The sequence below is a fragment of the Panulirus ornatus genome, chromosome 22 (genome assembly GCF_036320965.1).
Source record: "Panulirus ornatus isolate Po-2019 chromosome 22, ASM3632096v1, whole genome shotgun sequence".
Taxonomy (NCBI): domain Eukaryota; kingdom Metazoa; phylum Arthropoda; class Malacostraca; order Decapoda; family Palinuridae; genus Panulirus; species Panulirus ornatus.
In genome coordinates this window covers 10,888,304-10,912,150 of record NC_092245.1, presented here as the reverse complement: position 1 = coordinate 10,912,150, position 23,847 = coordinate 10,888,304, and the positions used below count along the sequence as shown (strand labels likewise).

The window sequence follows — 23,847 nt, the reverse complement described above, 5'->3', positions numbered from 1 at the left end:
TCTTTCCAAAGGGTGATTTGCATGAGTTCCTGATTGCTCATTCCCCTCGTTCAGATGTTTCTGCATGTAGTGATGATGGCATGTCTCAGGTGGTGTTGGAACAACCTGATATGCTTGTCATTGCCACTCAGATTGCAGCTGGTAAGTTTGAATTTCATTTGGAATTGAACAAAGCTAAACTCCCAAATTTTGGTAAATCTAATTTTCCAAAAGAAGGAACAGAGAAGGAGGCCAGGTGAGGATATTCCCTCAAAGGCCCAGTTCTCTGTCCTTAACGCTACCTCGCTATCGCAGGAAATGGCAAATAGTATGAAAAAAATAAAGGAGATCTGTGTTGCCACTTTCTCAGAGTCCAAGATTCATAAATGAAAAACAAAAAACTGTATGCATGTAGAGTCCGTTCACTCTGCTTACCATAATCACATTGTGGCATTGCTGAATAGGAAGTGCATAATTACTATGTTGTTTTAAAGGAGATGATAGATGATAGAATTAGAAAGTAGAGGGTTAGGATTAGTTAGATTTTCCTAAGGACGATCCCAGTGGAGCTGTGCTTTTTTTCCAAATCCCTCACAAGATGGGACAAGCAATTAAACCAGTAAAAATTCCAAGCTTTCATGACAACTGTTCAAAAAAAATGAGCTGTTTCTGTCCTCTAGGGATCCTCTAACCATAGTCTTATGTATCTCACTTTTGATTGGACATTCCAACCCTTTTTTCCCTTGAAATGCGAACTTTGGCACTTTGGAAAAGTTCAGCAGTTGACCCTGCCCTACTTCTTTATCAACTCTCCATGGAATGGGTACTGCTTGCTGGCTGGGATGCTTTATGCTGTATTGAATATACAGCAGAGGTTATCTTGGCTGAGATGGGGACCTATATCCCTTTATTAGAACAATCTCCTCCTGATCATAGTTTGATTGCTTCTGCTATTGTGCCTATCATACCAGGGACAGAGTGAGTCATTGCATGTAAGTCTTCACTTCCTCTGAATCGAACTCCAATTTTCATATTTTTCCACAGTCACTGCAGAGCTTTTATTTGTAAAGATAAGCACATCTTTATAAAATGAAACCACGAATTTGACTTTTGCTTACAGATCTCTTAGGTCTTTTACCAAAAGCATCTCCAACAACCTACTTGGTTTATTCATTCTTCCTTTCTCCTAGCTAGAGTAAGGTAAAGTTAACTCTTCAACAGATAAAGCTGCCCTCATTGATACCTAATTTTCCTATAATTCATCTTTGAATGATTCTGCATTATATCATCCATCTCCATCTCCTCCCACTGAACTTATGCCATCTATACATTTTCCACATGTAGGGTCTTCTGAGTAATTTCCCAGCTCCAAATCGACAAGGCTTATGGCCCAGTTGGCATACCATCTAAGAGAGTATATGTCTGAGTTAATTCTGATCCTTGCTCACTTATTTCATATCTTCCTTGAAATTCAGACTTTTCTTTCTTTTTAAGAATATGCCATGCTGCATGGAAGATTGTAAAATTCTACCTCTGACATCCAAAAGTGCAGTATGAACAAAAACAGAAAACACTTAAACAACCATTACCCAACACTTTTCAACACTTATCTATCTATATCCCTGAAGTCTGTTCCAACTGGAAATCCCTTGAGGGGATGGCCAAGGCAATAGAGTCTTCATAATTAGCGGACTTCAGTGCTGCTGCTTAGCCTTTAATGCCTCACCCTTAACAGGCCACTGGCAGAGGGCAACTCTAGAGTAGTGCTTGCAGAGGCTCCTAATGTGTCTACCTAATGCTCCTGCTTACTACTTCTCCCTAATGTTTCTACCTAATGCTCCTGCTTAAATGTTCTTAGATATTACTGCTATCTACTGCTCCCCCCATTTTGCCAAAAAGCAGGGCTAGTGCATAGTGCTCTCTACTGAAAAAATCTAGAGGTACGAAGAATGAACTGTGTAAGTTGAATGTTGCCTTGTCTTATGTGTAACAAGGAGAGATTGTATGTTTGTGGACAGAAAGCCATTAGTCCCAGTGTGGTGAGGCAGAAAGGAAATACTGCTATCTGGATCAGAGGAGTGCAACTTGACAACCACTGAAGTGATGGCTCATTACACAATTATCACTAACCCTTCCCTGCAATCATCAAAAATGCCATGGGATGCACAGTAGAGACAAGTACCGACAAAGTGTACCTGACCAGCCAGGTTGTGCAGGCTGTGTGAGCTTGCGAGCTGTGGCCTCCAAGAGCTTGGTCAACCAGTGACCCTACCCAGCATTCTGGGCCCAGTCCAGGCAGTGCTGATGAAAGACCCCCTGAGACTTCATTAGGTATTCACCAGCCCATCCCTGAAAATGAAGGCCTTTCAACCTTTTGGCTCATTGCTATCACTTGTGCTGTCTCCAGACTTTAGAGTTTTTGAAACTTGCCATGATTATTGCTTTTCAGACACTTACTATCACATTCTATCTTTCTTATCACCATTATGGACTTTGCAGTGCTAGGTCTTCTGGCTATCTTCACTCTTGTGTGGCTCACATTTGCTCCTTCTGTCAGGGATTTGATGAAATTTTTGTTGTTGCCATTGATATTTCTCCTGGTCTTCAAACACCTGTGGTGCCCTGATTAATTTCTACCTTCTTTTTTTCTTACTGTTTTCCTTTTACTCAAGATGGTGTGATAAGGGCATGTTTTGCCCATTCTATGTCAGTCTCTATGAAAATTGAAAAAAAGTAGATATGGAAGGCAAAAGATTATTTGTTCAAGAACAAGAGCAAGAAAGTGAGATTTGCACAGTTTTCAGAAAATGTAAGAATTTATCAGCATGGGTAAGTACATTTGAAAATGGAATGAAGTATACATGTTTCTGTGAATGAATTAAAGAGGGATCTTGGAAGGAGTGATACTGGCTACTTCAGTGTACATTACAAAATACCCTTCACCTCATTTTCACCAATCCATAGGCACCTTCCCATGAGCCATAAATGTATCAAAAATCCTAAGTAACCAATCAAAAATACAGAGTAAACAACATTGGTGACATTACACACACTTGCTGTACACCCACATTCACCTGAAATCTCTCACTACCCTCTCCTCCTTATCCCACAAGTGCCTTACTTTCTTCATAGAAAGTCCTCACTGCTTGGAGTAGCTTTCCTCCCATACCAAATATTTGAAAAACCTTCCACGGAGAATACATATTTATTTGATGGTCATGCCTATTTTGTACTTATGAATACCAAGGAATGGGTCTTGAGAGTACGTGCTTAACGACAACCTCATATGTCAGTGCTTCATATATCTTGGAAAATTTGTAAAAGTGCCCAAAAATTTAAGTGAAATGCATGTTTGAGGCAGCCATTAGGGACTGCATTTCTCCACCATATCTCACCCTGTCTTTACCACAGCTTGCATCCAATACTTGCTTGTTCCTGCCAACTGGTGGCAAGATCAGCAATTATATTCCATATCTTCAAATACATCAGAAGCATTGATTTTTTATCCCTTCATTTTCTTTTGATTTTGACCAGTAAATATACCTGGGAGCTTTGAGGGCGTGTACCAAAATCTACATGGGAAGGATGAAGTGGATATGAAAAAATAGAATATAATTAAAACATCTAATTTAGACATGGGAAAAAGAAATGAGAAAAGTTTCTAAAACTATGGGTTGTAGTAGTGCATGATCATTTGTTAATTGGTGGTAGCTTCCACCAAGGCAGGAATTCCAACTCTTGGAGCATACCTGTGAATCACTTCATAGGGTTCCCCTTCACTTTACTTTAACCTATATTCTTTAACCTTAAGGCTTATTTGAAGACACACACACACAAAAAAAAAAATATTCTGCCTGTTTGCTCTATTATATAGATATTTATTTTTGTTACTTGACATTGTGTCCATTCAAAAGAGGTGTTGGTAACTGATTTTATATTTGAGATCATGGGTGGTGCAGGTTTGAGGGTTTCCTGTATTGCATCCTTAATGAGCTGCATAACGTTTCTCAAAAAAATACTAAAATTTCTTATTCATTGTATGGGAATTATGTTCTAACAGGTATGATATAGTGGCAACACAACCCACACTTTTTGATTGTATTATTGCCTTATAACATCCTCGGTTGGACCACTTACAGCCATGAGCAAAAATGTAATGAATCATGTAATGAATGAACTTTTGCATTTTTATGTACTGTGGCTGTAATTCACTGCTTCAGATTTACAGTCATTTATTATTCGGTAATTGCTGTATGGGATGTGTAACACTTTGATAGAGGGCACAGTATTTTGTTTGATTTCATTGTCTTTCTGGATATCAAAAAGACTATTGTTTTTAGGAATGGAGTACCTGGCTAGTCACCATTATGTTCACCGTGACCTTGCATCACGTAATTGTCTTGTGGGAGAGAATCTCACAGTGAAGATCTCGGACTTCGGACTCTCTAGAGACATCTACTCCTCCGATTACTACAGGTATGTTAACATTAGTCTTGCATCCTTGTGACTTTACTGACAGGTAGTAGTTATTGGTAGGCAGCCACCAACCAGGAAGGCATATAACTGGGACTACCTGCCTGGATATCAGGAGGGTTAGTAATGGCTGCATAGTGACCCAGCACTTCAGTGGTTATGTTACTCTCTGGTCCAGGTAGCTGTCTTTTCTTTCTGCCTCACCCACACAAGGACAGTCACTATTTTCTTCATAATTATAGTATTTCTTCTTTCACATAACACTAGATAACACTTAACTCAAACAACTCATTCATTGTATCTCTAGATTTTCTTGTGGTGAGCACTGTGCAGTCGCCTTGCCTTTTGGCAAAATTGTAGGGGAAATAGATAGTAATTGGTAAGAAATTAGACAGGAGCATTAGATAGAAGTGGTTGGTAGGAATATTTGATGGAAGCATTAGGTAGAAATAGCAAGTTGAAACCTTAGGTAGGAGCCTCTGAGAATACTGTTTAAGGATAATTGATATGACTACAATATTTTTTTAATTTTTTTTGATAATCCTCCATCCTGAGGATCCACCCAAAGATTTTCCTTCAGTTTTTTTGGCTCCATCTTTTAACAGGTGAAATCAGACAAAGATTTTATGCAAATGAAAGTACTTCTCAGTTTTTCAATTTGATCACTAAGTTGAATCATCAAGATCAAAATCTCCATTCAGTCAATTTCATACACAGAAGGATCCTACTGCACCTGATCTTAAAAAGATTATCTATCTCTTTAATCATTTATCTATCTATCTATATTTCTTATGCCTGCTCCCACCTGGAACTCACTCAAGGGGCTGGCCATGGCAATAGCCTCCCTGATTAGTGAACTCCAGTGCAGCTTCTTACCCTTTAGTGCCTCACCCTTAACAGGCCACTGGCAGATAGCAACTAGTGTGAAGTGTTTGCAGAGGCTCCTGCCTAGCATTTCTTCTGACTATGGCCACTTAATGCTACTGCCTAATATTTATACCTACCATTTGTACCTGATGCTTCTGCCTAAATGTTCGTACCTGCTACTTCTATCTACTGCTTCTACCATTTTGCCAAAAGGTAGGGCTAGCACATAGTACTTACTGAAGGAAAATTAAAAGTTATGAAGAATGAACTGCGTGAGTTAAGTGTTGTCAAGTGTTGTGTATGACAAGGAGAGATTGTATGTTTGTGGACAGAATGCCAGTAGTCCATGTGTGGTGAGGTAGAAAGAAAAAACAACTGCCTGGGTCAGAGTAGTGCAACTTGACAACAATCGAAGTGCTGGCTCACTAAGCAGCTGTCACTAACCTTCCTATACCCATTGGGTAGTACAGGTAATATACCTCCCTGGTTGTTGGCGAGTGCCTACCTACTAGAACAATGCATGTATGAATGCTGCACTTGGCAAGCAAAAAATATGATAATAATAAAGATAAAACATGTTGTGTACTTATGATGTTAAAGATATGCATGGAGAATTGTGAGAAGTGAAAAAATGAATCCTCTTTCTCCTTTTGTTTTGCCTTGATGGAGTATTGAGTTTATGAATGCATATATGAATGCTGTACTTGGCACAATTTAAAGTTGTGAAGCAAAAACCTCTTCCAGGTGATGCATTTCGCAGTTGATCGTGAACTGACAAATGACGTTTATTGTAGTTTAAGGGTTAAATCAGGTGCAGGAAGAGACATCCTGTACAAGTACATCTTGAGTACCAGCACCATAAACCTTTCAGGCACAGCAAGAGTGTCTTGAGGATTCACACTGTAATTGGGATTGGAGTTTAATAATACTGATGGGAAAGATTGTTTTTCATATAAATTTTCTGTATAGTTATCTAATGATCACTTCTTCCATACTACAGAGTGCAGAGTAAGAGTTTGCTGCCAGTTCGATGGATGCCACCAGAGTCTATTCTGTATGGGAAATTTACCACTGAATCAGATGTTTGGAGCTTTGGGGTGGTGCTTTGGGAGATCTTCAGCTATGGTCTTCAGGTGAGATGGCTATACTTTTTTGTGTGTGTATTTTTGTGGGTCCTTACTAGTAAATTGGCACTGATACCCTTATCCATTGCCTTTAAGGAAAGTACGAATACAGTTACTGTTAACTGAAGTCTGTGCAGGAATTGATGCGACATCTTGTGTTTTAAGTCAGTGACTCAAAACTTTTTTTTTTTTTTCCAGCCATATTACGGTTATAATAACCAAGAAGTGATAGACATGATTCGGTCTCGTCACCTTTTGCCATGTCCTGAAGATTGTCCACCACGTATATATGCTCTTATGGTAGAGTGTTGGCATGAAACTCCCAACAGAAGACCAACCTTCAGGTAAACAAATTTATGATTAACCTTCCAAGACATGCGATATTTAATTATGCAACCCCAGAACCTCTTATGAGACTGTTTTGACTTTAAGGCAGTGCTTCTCACAGAAGCAGGGTAAGATGGGGCTTGTTTAGGGTAAGAAGATCCTCAACAAAACAATGGCTTTTTTACTGTTAATTTTACAGACTTGTTAAGGGTAACTTTTGACCCACAGTGTTACCACTTGCCTTAGGTGAGTGATTCGGTGCCATGTGAAAATAACTAGGCACAAGCCAGTTCTTTGTGTACTGTAATACCCAGCCAGTGCTGCTGGAATTTAGAATTAAGCTTAGATGTTACAGATCATAATATCATTGCTGCTTATTCCTGTTGACCCTCAAGCTGTTATGGATCATGATATCCTTGTTGCTTCATCTTAGTGTCCCATATGCTTTTGTTTAGGTAAGTTGCTATACTGGAATGAATATTAATAGTGCACAATTTTTATATTTATCACAGGGAAATTCATGGCCGCCTGCGATCCTGGCAGGGTTTAGATAATGGGGGGCTGGTTGGAGCCTTGAGTGGTAGTGTTTCAGGCCATTCTGGTTCACAACACTCTAGTACTGGCCCCTCCAACAACACTGGCTCAACCAACCTCTCCTCTAGTACTCACCCTCCTCACCTTCATCGGCCATACCCTCCTGGACCCCCCTACCCTCCTCCTGGGCCTCCTCATTCACCAGCATACTCTGCTCCATATCAACCAGCTCCCCCACCTGGAGTGGTGCCTGGTTTGTATCCACGTCTGTCTGCACCTGTAGGGCATCCACAGCCGGTGTACTTGGCTCAGCGTAGCAATGCATTAGGTGGCTCTCCTGTTACAATTAGAGTCGCTCAGCCACAGTCTATGAATATGGGAACAGAAACCCAGTTGGCCAATCTCTGAACATACTAGACAGTTTTATATCTGTCATGAGAGAAACTGTGGGTAAATACTTGTGAATCTCGTCACAGTTCTTTACAAAATTTGCATATTATTGGAAGTCTTACAGTCCATTAGGAACAGTATCAATTGTGTTCATAGTGAAAATATGAGAGAAATAAAAATCTATGAATTGATACCTGTGGAACTTCTACAAAAGCTGCAATAATCATTATCTCTTGAGTGTTTCATAGATTAGGGGCATAGTGTCCAGAAACTGTTGTGCTGATTTTTATTTAGATACTCATGAATACTGTAGCAACTTATTTTGAAATATTGTGGAAAGAAATTACTAGCTACAGTACCTTTGGACAGGTTGAAAATCAATAGGGGAAGCAGAATATTCCTCAGTTTATGCAGCCATCCAATGATATACAGCATTTTATCTCCATATAATAATGTGAATCAAATATATCAATGAAAAATTGTATTGTGCAACATACATGAAATTTGTGAATATGGTTCAGAATTGCTTGAAGATCATGCTTGGCCTTGGAAATCTCTCCTGAGAGAATTTTTTGAGTGAAAGATTTTAGTGAACCTAAGTAAAACAGAAGCACCATCAAAAGCTACAGTATCATTAAATGTTGCATATCCTGCAGAAGACAGTTGATAGTTTTTAATTAAAAGTATTGAGAAATTCCTGGTGACCACGTTCGTCATGCATATGTGAGAAACTGTAAGATGAACTATTTTTGATGCCCATGCTGTTATGCACTTTTCATGCTTGACATTACTGTCATAAAGTTACTAAGTCAATATATTTGCTTAAATGCATAAGCTTTAATGTGATATTTTTATCCAGTTCCCTCAATTTCACTGAATTAGGTGACTATTCTTTTTTATTCATGGTCATTTGAGAGCTAGCATAGATGTAGGGTTATCTTTATTTCCAATAATTCATTATATTTTATCTTTTGGCATGAATCTCAACATTCAGCTCATAGCACAATTGCATTATACTGTTTGAAAAGCTTGCAAACCAGAATATAGTCATTCAACAGATTACTGGTCAGTTATGTACAGCAAACTGTGTTTGGTGTTATCATAAGTCAGACAAAATAGATGTGTCAAGCTTGACCTGTGAGACCAGATAGGTTGTTTTTTCAGCAAGTATTTGGTCACACATCAGTATGTCCATGAGTATTGACCATAAAGCATGGATGGTATTAAAGGTTTTCGAATGGCTTGATTACTTCAAAGTAGCTCCTTTTGAAAACCTACATGTTGCAAAATCAGTGTGTATATTTACAGTAGGAGCTTTTGATTGTTTACAATTGATTATTTTTCAAAAAGATGTGCAGGTAAGATATGGATATTCGTTTTCAAAAAATAAAGAGTCAGTCCTATAGGTCATCTGACTGGTTTAAAGAATATTATTGAAATATTGAAGATTGTAAATAGGATTGTAGATTATGCTATTTATAACAATAACAAATCTTTTTAAGAATACCACAACCAAATCTTTTTGTACATGCAAGCATGTGGTAAATATATAGTAAAATAATTATGTTTTACTCTCCCAGAGTGCTAGATGTCATGCATAATTTCTACGGTGATGATCGTGCATATTATTCTTTGTTCATGTACATGTTGATTGTCATCAGTATTGCCAGTATTTTACTGACTTAGTCACAGTTTCCTCCATCTTGAATCATCATCATTGTCACCATTCACATTATTGTTCTTATAGTCATCTGAAACAGACTACTGTGAGTAAGAATGTCAATAGTACCATTGCCTTAGCCATCATCCAAACCATAATTATTGGAGACTTCTTATCATTTTATTCATTGGCATTAACTTTGTTATAATCATCAGTATTTATATAATCATCATACTGCTGCCTCCAGTCCCATCACCACCACTGATAATTCCATCCTTTCCTTTTCCATAATCAATGCACTGCTACTACGGTGAAGTGAAGGGTAATAGGGTGTGAGGTTATTGGGCATGTTGGTTGGTAGATGGGTTTTATGATATGTGTGTATTTAGTTATGTTAGTACAGTACACATTTATATCAGTTCAGCTCTGTGTTCATACACATATATGGGTAAGAAACGGAGGTGTTGTAATATCTCATAGTTGACCTAGCTTGCCTCATACTCGTATAAATACCTGTTTTTGGTTCATGTGTTTAAATGCTTTTTAGCTAAACATGTTTGTGAATAAAAAGTCGTGGCTGTAGAGAAGCAATCAGGATGCACACACTGGGAGTTGAGTCTGCCAATTTGGCTGTTTAATATTTTAATATTATTAAAAATGATGAGTTCAAGATGTGGGAAGCCTTAGGACCATCCCTACCCCTTCTGAAATCTGGTATTTTCCCAATGTTTGTTGATGTGTGCACAGTTACCTTTTTTGTATTTTTATAAAAGTAGTTAACATTTATGATGCTCCATCTAAGTTTTATATTTTCATACAAAATTTAATTTTTTTAATATTTTTGGCATTTCTTTCCTGTTCCATTGTTTTTATATTGTAAATTGTATAAAAGGTTTCTGATTCTTGGGAAGAAATCTTACCAATTTCCAGTGGAACCTAGGTGTGATTATTCCTCATTGAATTATACTGTATGTTATCCTGGGGCAGGACTGAAAAGTAGTAATCCTATATCCCCCACCTCTGGTCTGATAGTATACCTCTCATATCTTAATATGCTACCTTCTCAGTTCCTAGAAATGTAGTAATATTTGTCAGTTTTCATGTACACCAGACAAGGCGTTCTCTTCATTACTTTCTAAACTGATTCTTTTCTTTTTCCTTCATGTCTCTTCACAGTTTCAAACATGAGCAAGGTAGCATCGGGAACAAATTATGAAATCTTAGGGGAAAATCTGACAGCATTATTTCTCCTTGTATACTCATTCCATATTTACTATTTGGCCACAAAAAGGAAATGAATATTGAAGTATAGTTGAAAGGGCTTGGATGATGTTACGCAAGGGTTTCAGTACGTTAACCCTCTGAGTGTGTAATTTATTTCAAAGGCCATGTCCCTAGAAATGTTATTCTGCCATGGAAAAATGAAATGGAAGGTGTGCATAGTACAGAGTGAATTGGAAGAGTGTTGTGTATAGGAGGTAACATGTTGTGGATTGAGCCATGTCTTGAAGCACGTGGGGAAACCATGGAAAGGTCTGTGGGGCCTGGTTGTGGATAGGGGCTGTGGGTTTCAATGCTTTACACATATCTGTGAGCGAATGTGGCCTTTCTTCATTTGTTCCTGGTGCTGCCTCGCTAATGCAGGAAACCTTGGACAAGTATGAAAGAAACAAAAAATTTAATTGACATTTTTTCTTTTTCTTTGTGGAAGGATACTGAAGTTACCAAAATTAGCAGTGAAATTGGTTGAAACCGTTACTTTTTGATGGATGATATGGATTTTCTTCCAGAATTTTTGAAAATATGCAGAAATTCATTCTGCAATGAATTTAATATAATAATTGATCTACTTCAGTAAAGCCAAAAGATACTCAGAAGCATAGCTTAAGGATTTTCAGAACTGCATGTCCTCATAATACTCCCATATGCCCACATATACTTCTTCCTGTTGTACTGGACTTTGCCTGTTTAAGATTATACCATAACTTAAAGGTTACCTTTAAGCAAGGCTGTATCTTGGGTTGGTGAAAGTTACATTCTCTTTAAAGAAGTTGTCACTTCAAAGGAGTCCATCTCATCCTGGTTACTGGAAAGCAGATAAAAACAATGAATGTTAGACAGCGAATCTCAGTTACTTTAAAACTAATAAAACAACATTCGCTATATATACTTTTCAAGCCATTGAGAATACGCTGCATCAGGCAGTCCGCTACACTACCAGTTGCTTGGGCCCGAAGTTCAGTTGTGTGGTAAGGCCGTTGTTTAAGTATGTATAAACTATGATTTACGTAGGTAAATTAACTTCATTTCTGCAAGTCTTGTAAACAAATATGAAGGATACAATTGTCACATTTCTTGTAACTCTGCATGTAACGTGACGATTGCCGAACATTTAAGCCTACCTGCTGTTTCGGTTTAAAGCCTTAGCTCTATTTAGGATCGCTAATTTCTTTTTGTGGGGGGTAATTAAACATGAAACATACTATCAAATCAGAGTTATTGATGCTAATCTGCAGACAGTTTTGTAGCGTGATATGTATTTTTTTTCATTAGTATTGCAGTTCTCATTTGATCATTTCAGACAGTACTTCAAGTGCTTGATTGACCACCGACTGTCAACTCGAGTTAAAGATCCGTAATAGGTCTCAACTATCTTGCAATTAATTTTACTTTATTGGTATCTCTATTTTGTGCAAATTTTGAACGAGACATGGTATTACTTGATAAGTGATTTTTTTGAGGAGTGAATGTACCGAAACCTATATATGTGGCACTCGGGCGGCAGATCCAAAAAGTGAAGAAGAGTGAAGTATAGGCTATTTGGTTTACTTCAGGTATGTTACTTTCCATTAGTTTTAATTAGATATAAGCATGAATTGCCACCTTGTTAGTCGCTTTGTTTCAAATCGTATTATTCTTCCTACGATGATTTATTACGAGGTCAATCGAAATGAACTTCCACACGTTTTCCCTGATGGGTTGTTTACTTTCTGTATTGAGCATGGTTGACGTGATAGAGGTTTTGGTTTTGTGACTACAATAGATAACTGTTTACTTCAAGTGTGAATACAAATTATTCCGAAAGTCGAGAAAAAAATAGAATTGGGAGATTTTCCTGGAATTTGTTTGAACAGATTTTTTTTCTTTAGGTGGTGGTGGTGGGGGGAGATGCTATAGGTCAGGACTTCAGTGAAAATTACCATGATAAAGACCACGTTATATTAGTGACATACGTAACGCCAAACAGTATGAAAGCTGTAAGCGTCACATGTTGATTGGTAACCTAGTAAGTGGCTTATAATTACAACGAAGCTCAAAGATTCTTGCATATGAAAAGTTCTAGTATATAAACTTATTTGACAATCGGCTGTCAGTTCAGGCTAGACGATGATAATTGACGTCCTCATTCAAAACAGGGATTTATCGATAGCTGCCCACTTGCTACCATGTATATTTGAAGCGAGACAAGTTGTTTATGTTATTGTCCACTAAACCTAATCCGGTCTGAACAAATAACTGAAGTAGGAAAGGCTGTATAGAAGGAATTTTTTAAGCTGCATAATGCCCAGAGCTGTCACCAATAGCCGAATAACTTCGGTGTCTGCCGTGGATCATGTTAAAGGAACAGTTGGCAGTGTTACCCCAGTATTGCGGCAGGCAGCGGGTCAGTTTTTATATAGCACTTGAGATACTCGGCACAGTACTCATTATCCAGGCATTGAGCAGATAAAGGAGCAGTGCTTTTGTGTCTGCTGCTAAAGCTCAAGGGCAGGGCTGTTTGGTTGGAGGTAATGTACCAGTTTTGGGACACTACAGAGGTAAGGGTTGGGAAGACATGCATATTAATGGACTTTATACATTTAGTGATTTATGCAAGTGCTGCAGTATATAGAATTTTATTTTGTATCATAACAGCAGAGTATACATATATTAATCAACAAAATGTAAAAAAACCTTACGTAACTCCCAAGAGGCTGAGATTTATAGCATGATTATAGTAGTATTTCTGGAATAACTCTGTGGAGTCACTGGGCTACAATATTACCTGCTTACATTAATTAGCATGTGCAATCCATGATCCTCGTATTTCTCTCTGTCAGCAGTTTATTATCATATAAAAGATAATGCTTCAAATAATGCAGTGGGGGTTTGATCACTTTCACCTAGTTTAAGAAGCATGATCAAATTTTCCAAATGCATAATTTGCATAGTTTCTCGCAATTAGCATATAATCATATTTGTATAAGTGACCTTGTAGTTTGTGCCCTAAACTGCTTTACAGACACTTCTTCCCTGCCTGCCTCATTGCTGTGGTAATAGGTGCTAGTGATGTCACAATCTGTCTACATGGGACTACATCACAAATGAAGAGTCACCTTTAGGTAGAACAGTCATCTCAGACAACTTATCACTTCAAAAGAGTCCATATTTTCCTGCAGCTGGAAATAGTACAGCTTAGGGTACAGGAGCCATTGGAAACATCATGAGTAATATCAGGTCTCTTAGAAGTCATGGGGTAATTATAGATATATGAATGAAATTTCCAGGTGCCAGCACTATGATTCAGTATATGCCAGAAGCACTTTAGCCCAAGATATTGCTGACTAAACCTGCTTGAGGTTACATCATGAGTGAAAAGTCACCTTTGGCAAGGTTGTATTATGTAGGGTACATTTTCATCAAAGAACTTCAAAGGAATCCATCCTGTCTATGCATAGCATTGGAGCTTTCAGAGCTCCATGAAAAGGGGTCCTGGATTAACACCAGGATTCCATTCAGAAAGGGGTCTTGGAGCAGTTTAGATAATATCGCAGCTCTTGGGCCCTCATCCTCAAGGAACCTGTGAAATTCTCAGGTGGTAAGCGATAGAATGTGTTCATGAACAGCCCAGATCACCTGTTGACTTCCAGTGGATTGGTATATCATGGTAGGTTATCTTACTAGATCTCATATGAATTCAGAGATTTGCTTTGTGAGAGATTGTAGTCAGAGTTCGTATCTTAAATGAAATTGTACAGTTGCTTGATTTTATTTGACCCTTAAGTTAGTGTAAATCTTCTTGCTTACATTGACATCAGTTGTTTTTCATGTCACTTTGCATTGTTGGACTTGAAAATTTTCAAATTTGCCTTCAAAAACTTAAAGGTGTAAATTGAAAAATGCAAGTGTTGCATCAGTCACAGGTTCACCATTTATACCTCCGATAACTCAGAGGAGTGAATTAGAAGATGCAGGTGTTGCATCAATCACAAGTCCACTATTTGTATGAACCTCTGTATGTGAGGATTGAACATTCCTTCTTCCAGGCATGACTTTTCAGTTCATTAGATTATTAATTTTTCAGCCTTTGGTTGTTTGCTGCCTTGTTTCATTGTGGTAGATTTGACTTTTTAACAAAACATTTTTTTCTTCATCTATTTACAAATGTCATAGTGTAGGTAATTTCAGTATTTGGTTGGTATCCCTTACATTAAAGGCCATAATCTCAGATGATCTAAGAATTATAACATGAGAAAATGAAGTAGCAATACATTAAGACATATCACTTTAGGTTTATATGTGTATTGCTTTCACCACCCTAGACTCCTTATTTTTTAGGGATTTTTCTTTATATTTTTTCTTGATTTAATCTAGCTTTTGTTTCATACTCAGTGTGCACTTGTTCTGTGGAAGGACCTTGGTATAGTTTGAATTATTATGCACCATAAATGGTCATCTATCTGCATAAAGAAAAAAAAGCAGAAAATATAGTCTACCCAAAAGAAAAATTGGGAATATTAAGAAAGCATTAGCAGTGCACCATTTAAACAGCCACAGCCTTTTAAATCTTGGTACAATGCTAGTCCTGTAAATCTTGGCATGCCCTTGCCTTTTTCAAGCATAGTATTGCCATGTGCTACTTTGCTAATGCACAAAATGGCAGACAAGCATAAAAAGTGTAACATTTATTAGAAAGATCACCAACTGCATCATGTGAGTGCTTTTAAATATTTGAGAGTAATGCTTAATGATGAAAGTCTACAAATGGAAAATAAACCAACATTATTAAATACAGTGCAAACTTTAGTGTGATATACGCTACTCTGAAAGGTGAAAATTATCATCAAAATGCAAAAGCATGATATATACTCTATTTAAGGCCCAATTAGATATATGGGTCATAAACAGTGTATTACAAACAAAACAAGATCACTGACAGATCCAGGCTGCCAAGATGAAAGTGCTTAGACTAATATGATTAAAGACTGGACAGAACAGAAAGTATGATTAGAGAACATTTAAACAATACATTTACATGAGAAAACTTCACGAAACAAGCTAAGGTGGTAAGACATGACAATGAAAGACACAAGTAATGCTAAAAAGTTTTTGAACTGGATCCCTGAAGGAAAATATCCTTTAGGATGCCCCAGATTGAGATGGATTGAAGACATCAAGAGTTCACATGAAAGAAGAGGGAACACATTGTAAAAACATGAAGGTAACTGATTATGAGGATATAAATGTGTGAAAATTGATAGGGGTGGCCAGCAGAAAACATAAAATCTAACTACTAGTCTTGTGAAATTTGACCAAATGAAACTTAGCTTTGCAGTAATTAACTGGCATAAGTTAAGAAGAACTGAGATGAAGTTAGTGTAGCTCAAAAGCCAACAAAAATTTGAATGTAACAAGAAATTTTCTGAGGTTGATAGACTAGAACAGGCAGTATCGTTGGCATGCAGTGTATGGAGTGAAGCAAAAGGAAGACATCTTGAAAATGAACATGGAGAAAATCTTACAAGAGAAGCTATACATTCAGCAAAAAATACTAGGATCATTATTAACTAGTATCAGTATCATTGATCACAAGAATCAGAAGAAACAGAATAAGGATGAAGAATGATTGAAGGAGTGTAAAGAGGGTAATATATTTTTATTTAGACTTTTTTATCTCTCTTATGTACGATTTGGTTTTAGTAGGTAATTAAAGGGAGATGCACTAAAAAAAATTTTATTTGATATATAAATTATTGTTTTTTCAGATAATAGTTTTGGCTAATATTTACATTAACTACTGCAAATATCTACAAATATACAGTTAAGTCAGAATTCAAATGCCTCATGACATTTATTACATGCAAATAATTACATCCTGTAGTGCTGGAGTCATCTCCTGCATTGACTTGTCCTGTTAGTAATTCAGGCATTAAGACTAGACAATGAATAGAGAAAAAAGTAAATATCATATTCTTGAGAAAGTTGAATAAACTTTTGATCATAAGTTCAAAGCAGGAATTGCCTCAGAACAAGTCTCTGGGGACATGAAAGGAAAAAAAGTCTTGTTTGTTATTCAACACTGAACCTCAGTTGTGAAACACCATACTGACGAAGAACATGGTAAACAGATTGCCCCTCCTGAGCTTTAGTAATCTGTTAGGCTGATTGGATACAGTGATATCAACGTAGAAAAACTTACTGCAGCCAAAATGCTCCTTCAACCAGCTGGTCTGTTAAGCTGAAATTAAGTCAGATCTTCAGACACACTTAAAAGGAGACGCACTTCTCGTAAATCTCTTTTAGTATAGCTGATTAAAGAAACTGGATTCACTAGCCAAAAAACAATTGTACCAAACATCATTTCTATTTGAATCACTTTGGTCATTGCATGTGACATGACAGTGATTTTGGTTAATAGTGACACCTCCAAAAAGTAGGGCATACTGTTGAGCAGCAAGAAGCTAAATTCTTTTTATTGATTTAAGTGTATTATAGGAACTGTAGCCAATCAGTCATGACTGATTGAGGCCTCAAATGATATTCAATCTGTCCCGTAAGCATGTACCTGCTTACATACAGTTGCTTATCTGTGGTTATACCCATTAAGCATGACAGATTAAAAGAAGAGCAGCAAGTGTCAGACCAGTCACATGAATGCCTTCTCAATCTAATTTGATGTGCTTCTGTTTTATAGGCAATACAGTCCAAATAATTTGAATACATTATCAGTATTCAACTTTCATTCCCTGCATTTGCAAATAATGAATATGGATGAAACCTCAGTCTTAGTTACTAACATTTAGGAAGATGAAATGCATGTAGGCTGACTGTACTCAGCCTTAGACCCTGCTGCAGATATCACATGCTTCACCCCCACATATTAGGGTATTCTATGTCAGACATTGACTTTCATTCAGGTACCCAAGTCTTTAATAATTTCCTCAAGATAAGGATGCCATTTCAGACTGTTTAACAGTATCCTTTCTGAATGTGAGAAATTAACTTACATTTTACTTTTTTACCATCAGAAAGCAAGGTACACAAAATGCAAACTGATGTTATGGTTCAAAATCAGACACATTTCAGTTAGAGCTGAATGCTGTGATTTACTGCTCTGATTGTGTGGCAAAGCTTTATACTTCTCACATATATAAATCAAGCACTCAGCCATAAGTAAAAGAAATATGTATAAAGTAGTCTATAAATGTAGCTCCATTATGCTAAACATGATAATGAAAGTGAGTGATAATGATAATATTGGGTGTGAATTTTAGTGAAAATAAATGACATGAAAAGTGAATTGGCTCCAATGGTAAAAACAATAAATAATAAACATTTTCTTATATACTAGATTTGGACAACCTTGACTTTCCACAAAACACGGTGAATAGAAATTGCACATGACTAATAACTAATGAAAGACCAAAAAATTACAGTTATTTCCAAATATTTGAAATGACATGAACAGTCAAGTGGAAGAATTTTTTGAAAGGAATGGATCAATCCTCGGGTATGATACTGAAAAATGAGTAAAGAAAACTAACAGTGCAAATTTAGTACAAGAAGGATAGTGTGATTATTCAGACTTCTTTATGAATAGGAATTGTACCAGTAAAATGTTGAAATGCTAAATAGTAAGATCGATATGTCATGATTTCAACAAAGGTGTAGATTAGATAAACAAATTCTGAAAATTGTTGTTCAAGGCCATTAATTTAGATATGAACAAGATAGATAGTGATGAGGAACAATACGTGATAAGTGAGCTTGAATTTGAATTTTCTTAGTAGTATGAAATACTGTGTGCACCAATGAAACTTAGAACTTAGTATCAGAGCCTTCATAAGCCTGATTTTCTACTCCATCTTTGGTCACTTCAACTTTCTGCAGCTCATTATTGTCTTGTTCTGCATCACGACAAGACTTGCAGCATGGTAATGAGAGACAGCAGGCATCATAGGGCTGAAGGGAATGCAGAGGCTTGGGCAGCCAATCCCAGGTATGCAAGAAACGTGGCAAGATACTCGGCTTCTTGCTTTGAAGAACATTGATGATGACCACAAATATCAGGAGTAGCACAATAGGAATACCAAGTATACAAAGTGCTAAAGTTCCACCTGAAAATGAGAGGAAAATTAAAAATCCATCTTTCTCAGGTGAAAATTGGAACATTGCAAAGGCAGTGAATATGTTTTGTAGAAACATTTTTCATATCTATTAGAAGTAATTTTTTATTTGCAGTAAAATTACACATTTTCTTTAGTTAAAATTTTTGTTTATGTATTTATAACATGAAAAATGGTTGGCAAATGTAAACTTATACTGCATTATGAAACAATCAAGAAAACAATTTGAAACATACGATGCATCACTAACCCATAGACAGGAGGAAGACAAATCCAGGCAAAAGGAAGAACATAATGATGAGATATAAGATAGCAAACCAACGGTACTTGGCAGTGGTATTGCCTAGCTTCTTGGCCAGACCAATGGGGAATCTCATGAATGGTATCGGGTAGAAGAGCAGTATCCCAAAGATGTTGAAGAAAAGATGAACCAGAGCAATCTAAAGAGTGATGGAAATGTTAACAAGTGCATGTTTTCTTTTTACATTATTATAACTATAGCATATATTTAATTGGGACAAAGGACAAGACTTGGAAACTCAAAAAACATGGTTACTTCATCCAGTAGGTGTTGAACCTCTTTGTATATATATAGGGCATGTTATTTGATCTTGAGGGAGAAAACTAACCTGTATGGCATAAACCAGCCCTTCACCCTCGCCAGCCATGGAGGCAAGGAGAGCTGTGGTTGTGGTACCAATGTTGCTGCCAAGAGTGAGTGGATACGACCGCTCCACTGTAATCACTCCAATACCTGTTGCATACAAGTTTATCATTCAGTAACTCAGAATTTACTTGAATGGAATTATTTCTCTGATGATATGGATTGAATTTGTATTTCCACACTCATCAAAATTTTATATATAACCTGTTTTAGTATTAAAATAGGAAGGCAGTTTAAATGGTATAGTGTCAGTTACCAGTCATATTTGTATCAGTCCTTTTTGAGAAATAAGTTAAAGGTGTTTATAAGATACATATATATATGAATGTAATAAGTCCCTATGTAGTAATCAGGTATATCAAACTGACCAATAAGAGGTGTGAGTGTAGAAGTGAAGATGGATGATGACTGGACAACAAAGGTCATTACAGCTCCAACAAGTATAGCAATGTATCCAGTAAGCCAGGGTACGTAAGGAATATTTGCATTGATTGTCTTCTTGATGACTACAGCCATTTTGCCTGTTGGATGAAAGGACTGTGCATTAGATACAAGTTACATATCTATTTCAGGCATCATATAAAGGATACAGATATATGAAAAATTCTTAAATCAACAAGAATTGAAGAAAGAATATATACATATATCACTGTCTCCTGCGTTAGCGAGGTAGCGCAAGGAAACAGAAGAAAGAATGGCCCAACCCACCCACATGCACATGTATATATATACACACCCACACACACACACTTACATACCTATACATTTCAACGTATACATACACACGAGAGGGGGGCCGGGTGAGGATATTCCCTTAAAGGCCTAGCCCTCTGTTCTTAACGCTACCTCGCTAATGTGGGAAATGGCGAATAGTATGAAAGAAAGAAAAGAATATATATATATATCTTTCTTTCATACTATTCGCCATTTCCCGCATTAGCGAGGTAGCGTTAAGAACAGAGGACTGGGCCTTTGAGGGAATATCCTCACCTGGCCCCCTTCTCTGTTCTTTCTTTTGGAAAATTAAAAAAAATCGAGAGGGGAGGATTTCCAGCCACCCGCTCCCTCCCCTTTTAGTCGCCTTCTACGACACGCAGGGAATACGTGGGAAGTTTTCTTTCTCCCCTATCCCCAGGGATAATATATATATATATATATATATATATATATATATATATATATATATACACGTACATATTTATCCATTCTTCCTTCTCCAATTTGGTCTCCCACTTCTTGTTCCCTCCACCTCTGACACATATATCCTCTTTGTCAATCTTTCCTCACTCATTCTCTCCAAACTATTCGCCATTTCCACATTAGTGAGGTAGTGTTAAGAACTGAGCCTTTGAGGGAATATCCTCACTTGGCCCCCTTCTTTGTTCCTTCTTTTAGAAAATTAAAAACATGAGGATTTCCAGCCCCCCGATCCCTCCCCTTTTAGTTGCCTTCTATGACACGTAGGGAATACGGGGGAAGTATTCTTTCTCCCCTATCCCCAGGGATATATATATTTTTTTTCTTTTTTATACTATTCGCCATTTCCCGTGTTAGCAAGGTAGCGTTAAGAACAGAGGACTGGGCCTCTGAGGGAATATCCTCACCTGGCCTCGTTCTCTGTTCCCTCTTTTGGAAAATTAAAAAAAAAAAAAAAAATATATATATAGAAATATATATTTTTTTTTTTTCATACTATTTGCCATTTCCCGTGTTAGCGAGGTAACGTTAAGAACAGAGAACTGGGCCTTAGAGGGAATATCCTCACCTGACCCCCTTCTCTGTTGCTTCTTTTGGAAAATTAAAAAAAAAAAAACAAGAAAGGGGAGGATTTCCAGCCACCCGCTCCCTCCCCTTTTAGTCGCCTTCTACGACACGCAGGAAATACGTGGGAAGTATTCTTTCTCCCCTATCCCCAGGGATATATAATATATTTATATATTTTATCCCTGGGGATAGGGGAGAAAGAATACTTCCCACGTATTCCCTGCGTGTCGTAGAAGGCGACTAAAAGGGAAGGGAGCGGGGGGCTGGAAATCCTCCCCTCTCATTTTCTTTTAATTTTCCAAAAGAAGGAACAGAGAAGGGGGCCAGGTGAGGATATTCCCTCAAAGGCCCAGTCCTCTGTTCTTAACGCTACCTCGCTAATGCGGGAAATGGCGAATAGTATGAAAGAAAAAAGAAAGAGAGATATCTATATATTTATATATTCATATATAATATATTTATATCTCAGATATATCTGAGATATATGTCTGTGCCATGTTTGTCACTATATAAAAAAATATTTGGCAAAGGGCTAAATAAAGAATTCAATAGTAGCACTAGTGCAGAGTGACATACAAAGAGCAAATGACTTGTTTACAAAATTTGCTTTAGAAGGCTAGAAAGTTCCAATGAGATAGACAGATATGAAATACCTTGGGATACACTGATGTGAAGCCTTTAGAAGAATGGAGCTGGTTAGGAAAGCAGTGCTATTATGTGTGAGAGATTCATGTGGCATGCAGGAGGTGTACTGATTAGAACGTGTGTGTGTGGTGGGATGATGAAGTAAAGTTGCTAGTGAAAGAGGTAAGAGAGGCATACTTACAGGGAAAGAGTGCAAGGGATTGGGAGATGCATAAGAAAGTAGCATGAGATCAGGAGGAATGTGAAGGGGTTGAAAAAGAGGGCAAATGAGAGTTGGTGTGAATGAATATGAGTAGACTTCTTGGAAAATAAGATGTTTTGGAAGGAGGTTAATAATGTGTGAAAAATATGAGAAGAAATAGGGACATTGGTGAAGGGGGCAGAAGGGGAAGTGGTAACTTGTATTGATGAAGTGAGAAGATGGAGTAATTTGAAGGACTGTTGAACGTGATTGATGATAAATTTGCAGATCTAGGGTGTTTGGATCGAGATGGTGTGCAAAGTGAGAGAGTCATGGAAAGTGGTGGTTTGGTTAAGAGAGACATGGTGGTGAAAGGCTTATGTAAGATGAAATGTGGCAAGGCTAGCTAGAGTGGATGGTATTGCTGTTGAATTTATTAAGAAAGAGGATGAGTGTGTTGCTGATTCATTAGTTTGGATTTTCAGTGTATGTATGTATCTTGGTGAGGTGCCTGAGGATTAATGGATTGCATGTATTATGTCATTGTATAATAAGGCAAGGGGGATAAAGGTAAAAGTTCAGACTACAGAGGTATAAGTCAGTTGAGTGTACATGGTCGTTTGTATGGGAGGTTAGTAAATGAGAGGGTGAAGTGGTGATGAAGTGTGGTAAAATGAAAAAAATGCTGGACCCAAACTAGAATAAGCAGCATCAGTCCGGTCACCAAACTTGGGACACTGATCTGTCTGATTCAAAAGGTCCAGAAGTGGGCAACAAAGGCTTTAGCAGAAATAGGAAAGCTTAAGTATTGAAGAGACATGTACAAAACTTAAATAGGAGATAGATTCATGTGTAATCTCATAAAAGATACATGGTAATTAAGAAAGCAAAAAGAAGACATACATAGCAAAGAAAGAATAGAAGTAAGGGGTTTATACTCTCTGTTAAGAAATACCTTCAAGTTTCATGAAATATTGATAGACAGTTAACCACTTTCATAGTAAATAATGGGAAAAGCAACAACAAGAAAAGATTTGGTAATGGTTTTGGTAGTATATAATTTTCTAGAGAAAAGAGATGAATCAGAGGAGATATTCACTTAATAATGAAGACAGTCAGGAGAGTGCAAGAGGTAGTAAGACAAGCCCAGCATGATAATATTCTAGTACAGCAATGGAGGATTTTATCAAGGAACACAAGAAAGGCATCAGAGGAGATGGAAGCACTAAAATTGGCCATTTAGGAAGATATAGGAATAAGAGAGGAAACCATAACCATAAAATGTAAGGTCAAGAGGCAAGGCCCTACAAGTATAAAGATCCCTCCCTCTGCATGTAATACTGAAGGTGAAGAAAATACTGCAGTTAATATCAAATTACCATGGGTTATTGGTGTACATCTGAGTACTTTGTGAGTAGTGCCATTGTAGAAAGTTTGTATTTATTTTGTTATGTTGAGATAACAGCAGTTTGTTTTAACATTGCTGTGAAGGCAGTTTATAAAGATTTGGCAAGACTGATGCAACTAAGATTTATACCTTTCATCATGGAGTTGAGAATCTTGACAATGGCGATAAGTGCTGAGCAAAGGATCACCAGAGAACCAATGAGGAGGATGATGCCCACTTGGGAGTCAGTAAGGGAGGTCTGGTAGAAGAGGAAGTGGCAAGAATTGGGTACACCCACTTTGGTACATTTAGCAGTCTCTGTAGTGATGATAGATGTAGCAGTGGTGCTCAGTTCCATACATTCCTTCTTACAGTATTTCTTGATGAGAGAAGTTTCATTTACCTTGCTCCCTTGGCCAGTACTCCAGTCTGTTAATACTTGTTTGTCCAGCTGTTGTATAAAATG

General features: G+C 37.3%; 3 protein-coding genes across 12 annotated transcripts in view; 2 read left to right on the top strand and 1 right to left on the bottom strand.

The window, feature by feature from the left end:
- The window catches only part of LOC139756541 (inactive tyrosine-protein kinase transmembrane receptor ROR1-like), a 535,210-nt gene extending 525,955 nt beyond the window's left edge, over window positions 1-9,255 (top strand). For all 9 annotated transcript variants that reach the window (XM_071676098.1, XM_071676097.1, XM_071676099.1 and 6 more), the window contains 5 exons: window positions 12-141; window positions 4,320-4,455; window positions 6,320-6,452; window positions 6,642-6,787; window positions 7,283-9,255. In XM_071676098.1, the coding sequence (XP_071532199.1) occupies window positions 12-141; window positions 4,320-4,455; window positions 6,320-6,452; window positions 6,642-6,787; window positions 7,283-7,712 (975 nt within the window). In that variant the 3' untranslated portion in view covers window positions 7,713-9,255. The remainder of the gene's footprint in view (window positions 1-11; window positions 142-4,319; window positions 4,456-6,319; window positions 6,453-6,641; window positions 6,788-7,282) is intronic.
- Window positions 9,256-10,278: 1,023 nt separating this feature from the next.
- LOC139756545 (ras-related protein Rab-24-like) overlaps window positions 10,279-23,847 on the top strand; it is a 369,051-nt gene continuing 355,482 nt past the window's right edge. For both annotated transcript variants that reach the window (XM_071676111.1, XM_071676109.1), the window contains exon 1: window positions 10,279-12,188. The gene's annotated coding sequence lies outside the window, so the exon portion shown is untranslated. The remainder of the gene's footprint in view (window positions 12,189-23,847) is intronic.
- LOC139756544 (sodium-dependent phosphate transport protein 2B-like) overlaps window positions 16,335-23,847 on the bottom strand; it is a 56,133-nt gene continuing 48,620 nt past the window's right edge. The window contains exons 8-12 of the mRNA XM_071676108.1: window positions 23,532-23,832; window positions 19,773-19,925; window positions 19,370-19,494; window positions 18,991-19,180; window positions 16,335-18,731 (exon numbers count right to left, since the gene is read on the bottom strand). Coding sequence (XP_071532209.1) covers window positions 18,433-18,731; window positions 18,991-19,180; window positions 19,370-19,494; window positions 19,773-19,925; window positions 23,532-23,832 — 1,068 coding nt within the window. The 3' untranslated portion in view covers window positions 16,335-18,432. The remainder of the gene's footprint in view (window positions 18,732-18,990; window positions 19,181-19,369; window positions 19,495-19,772; window positions 19,926-23,531; window positions 23,833-23,847) is intronic.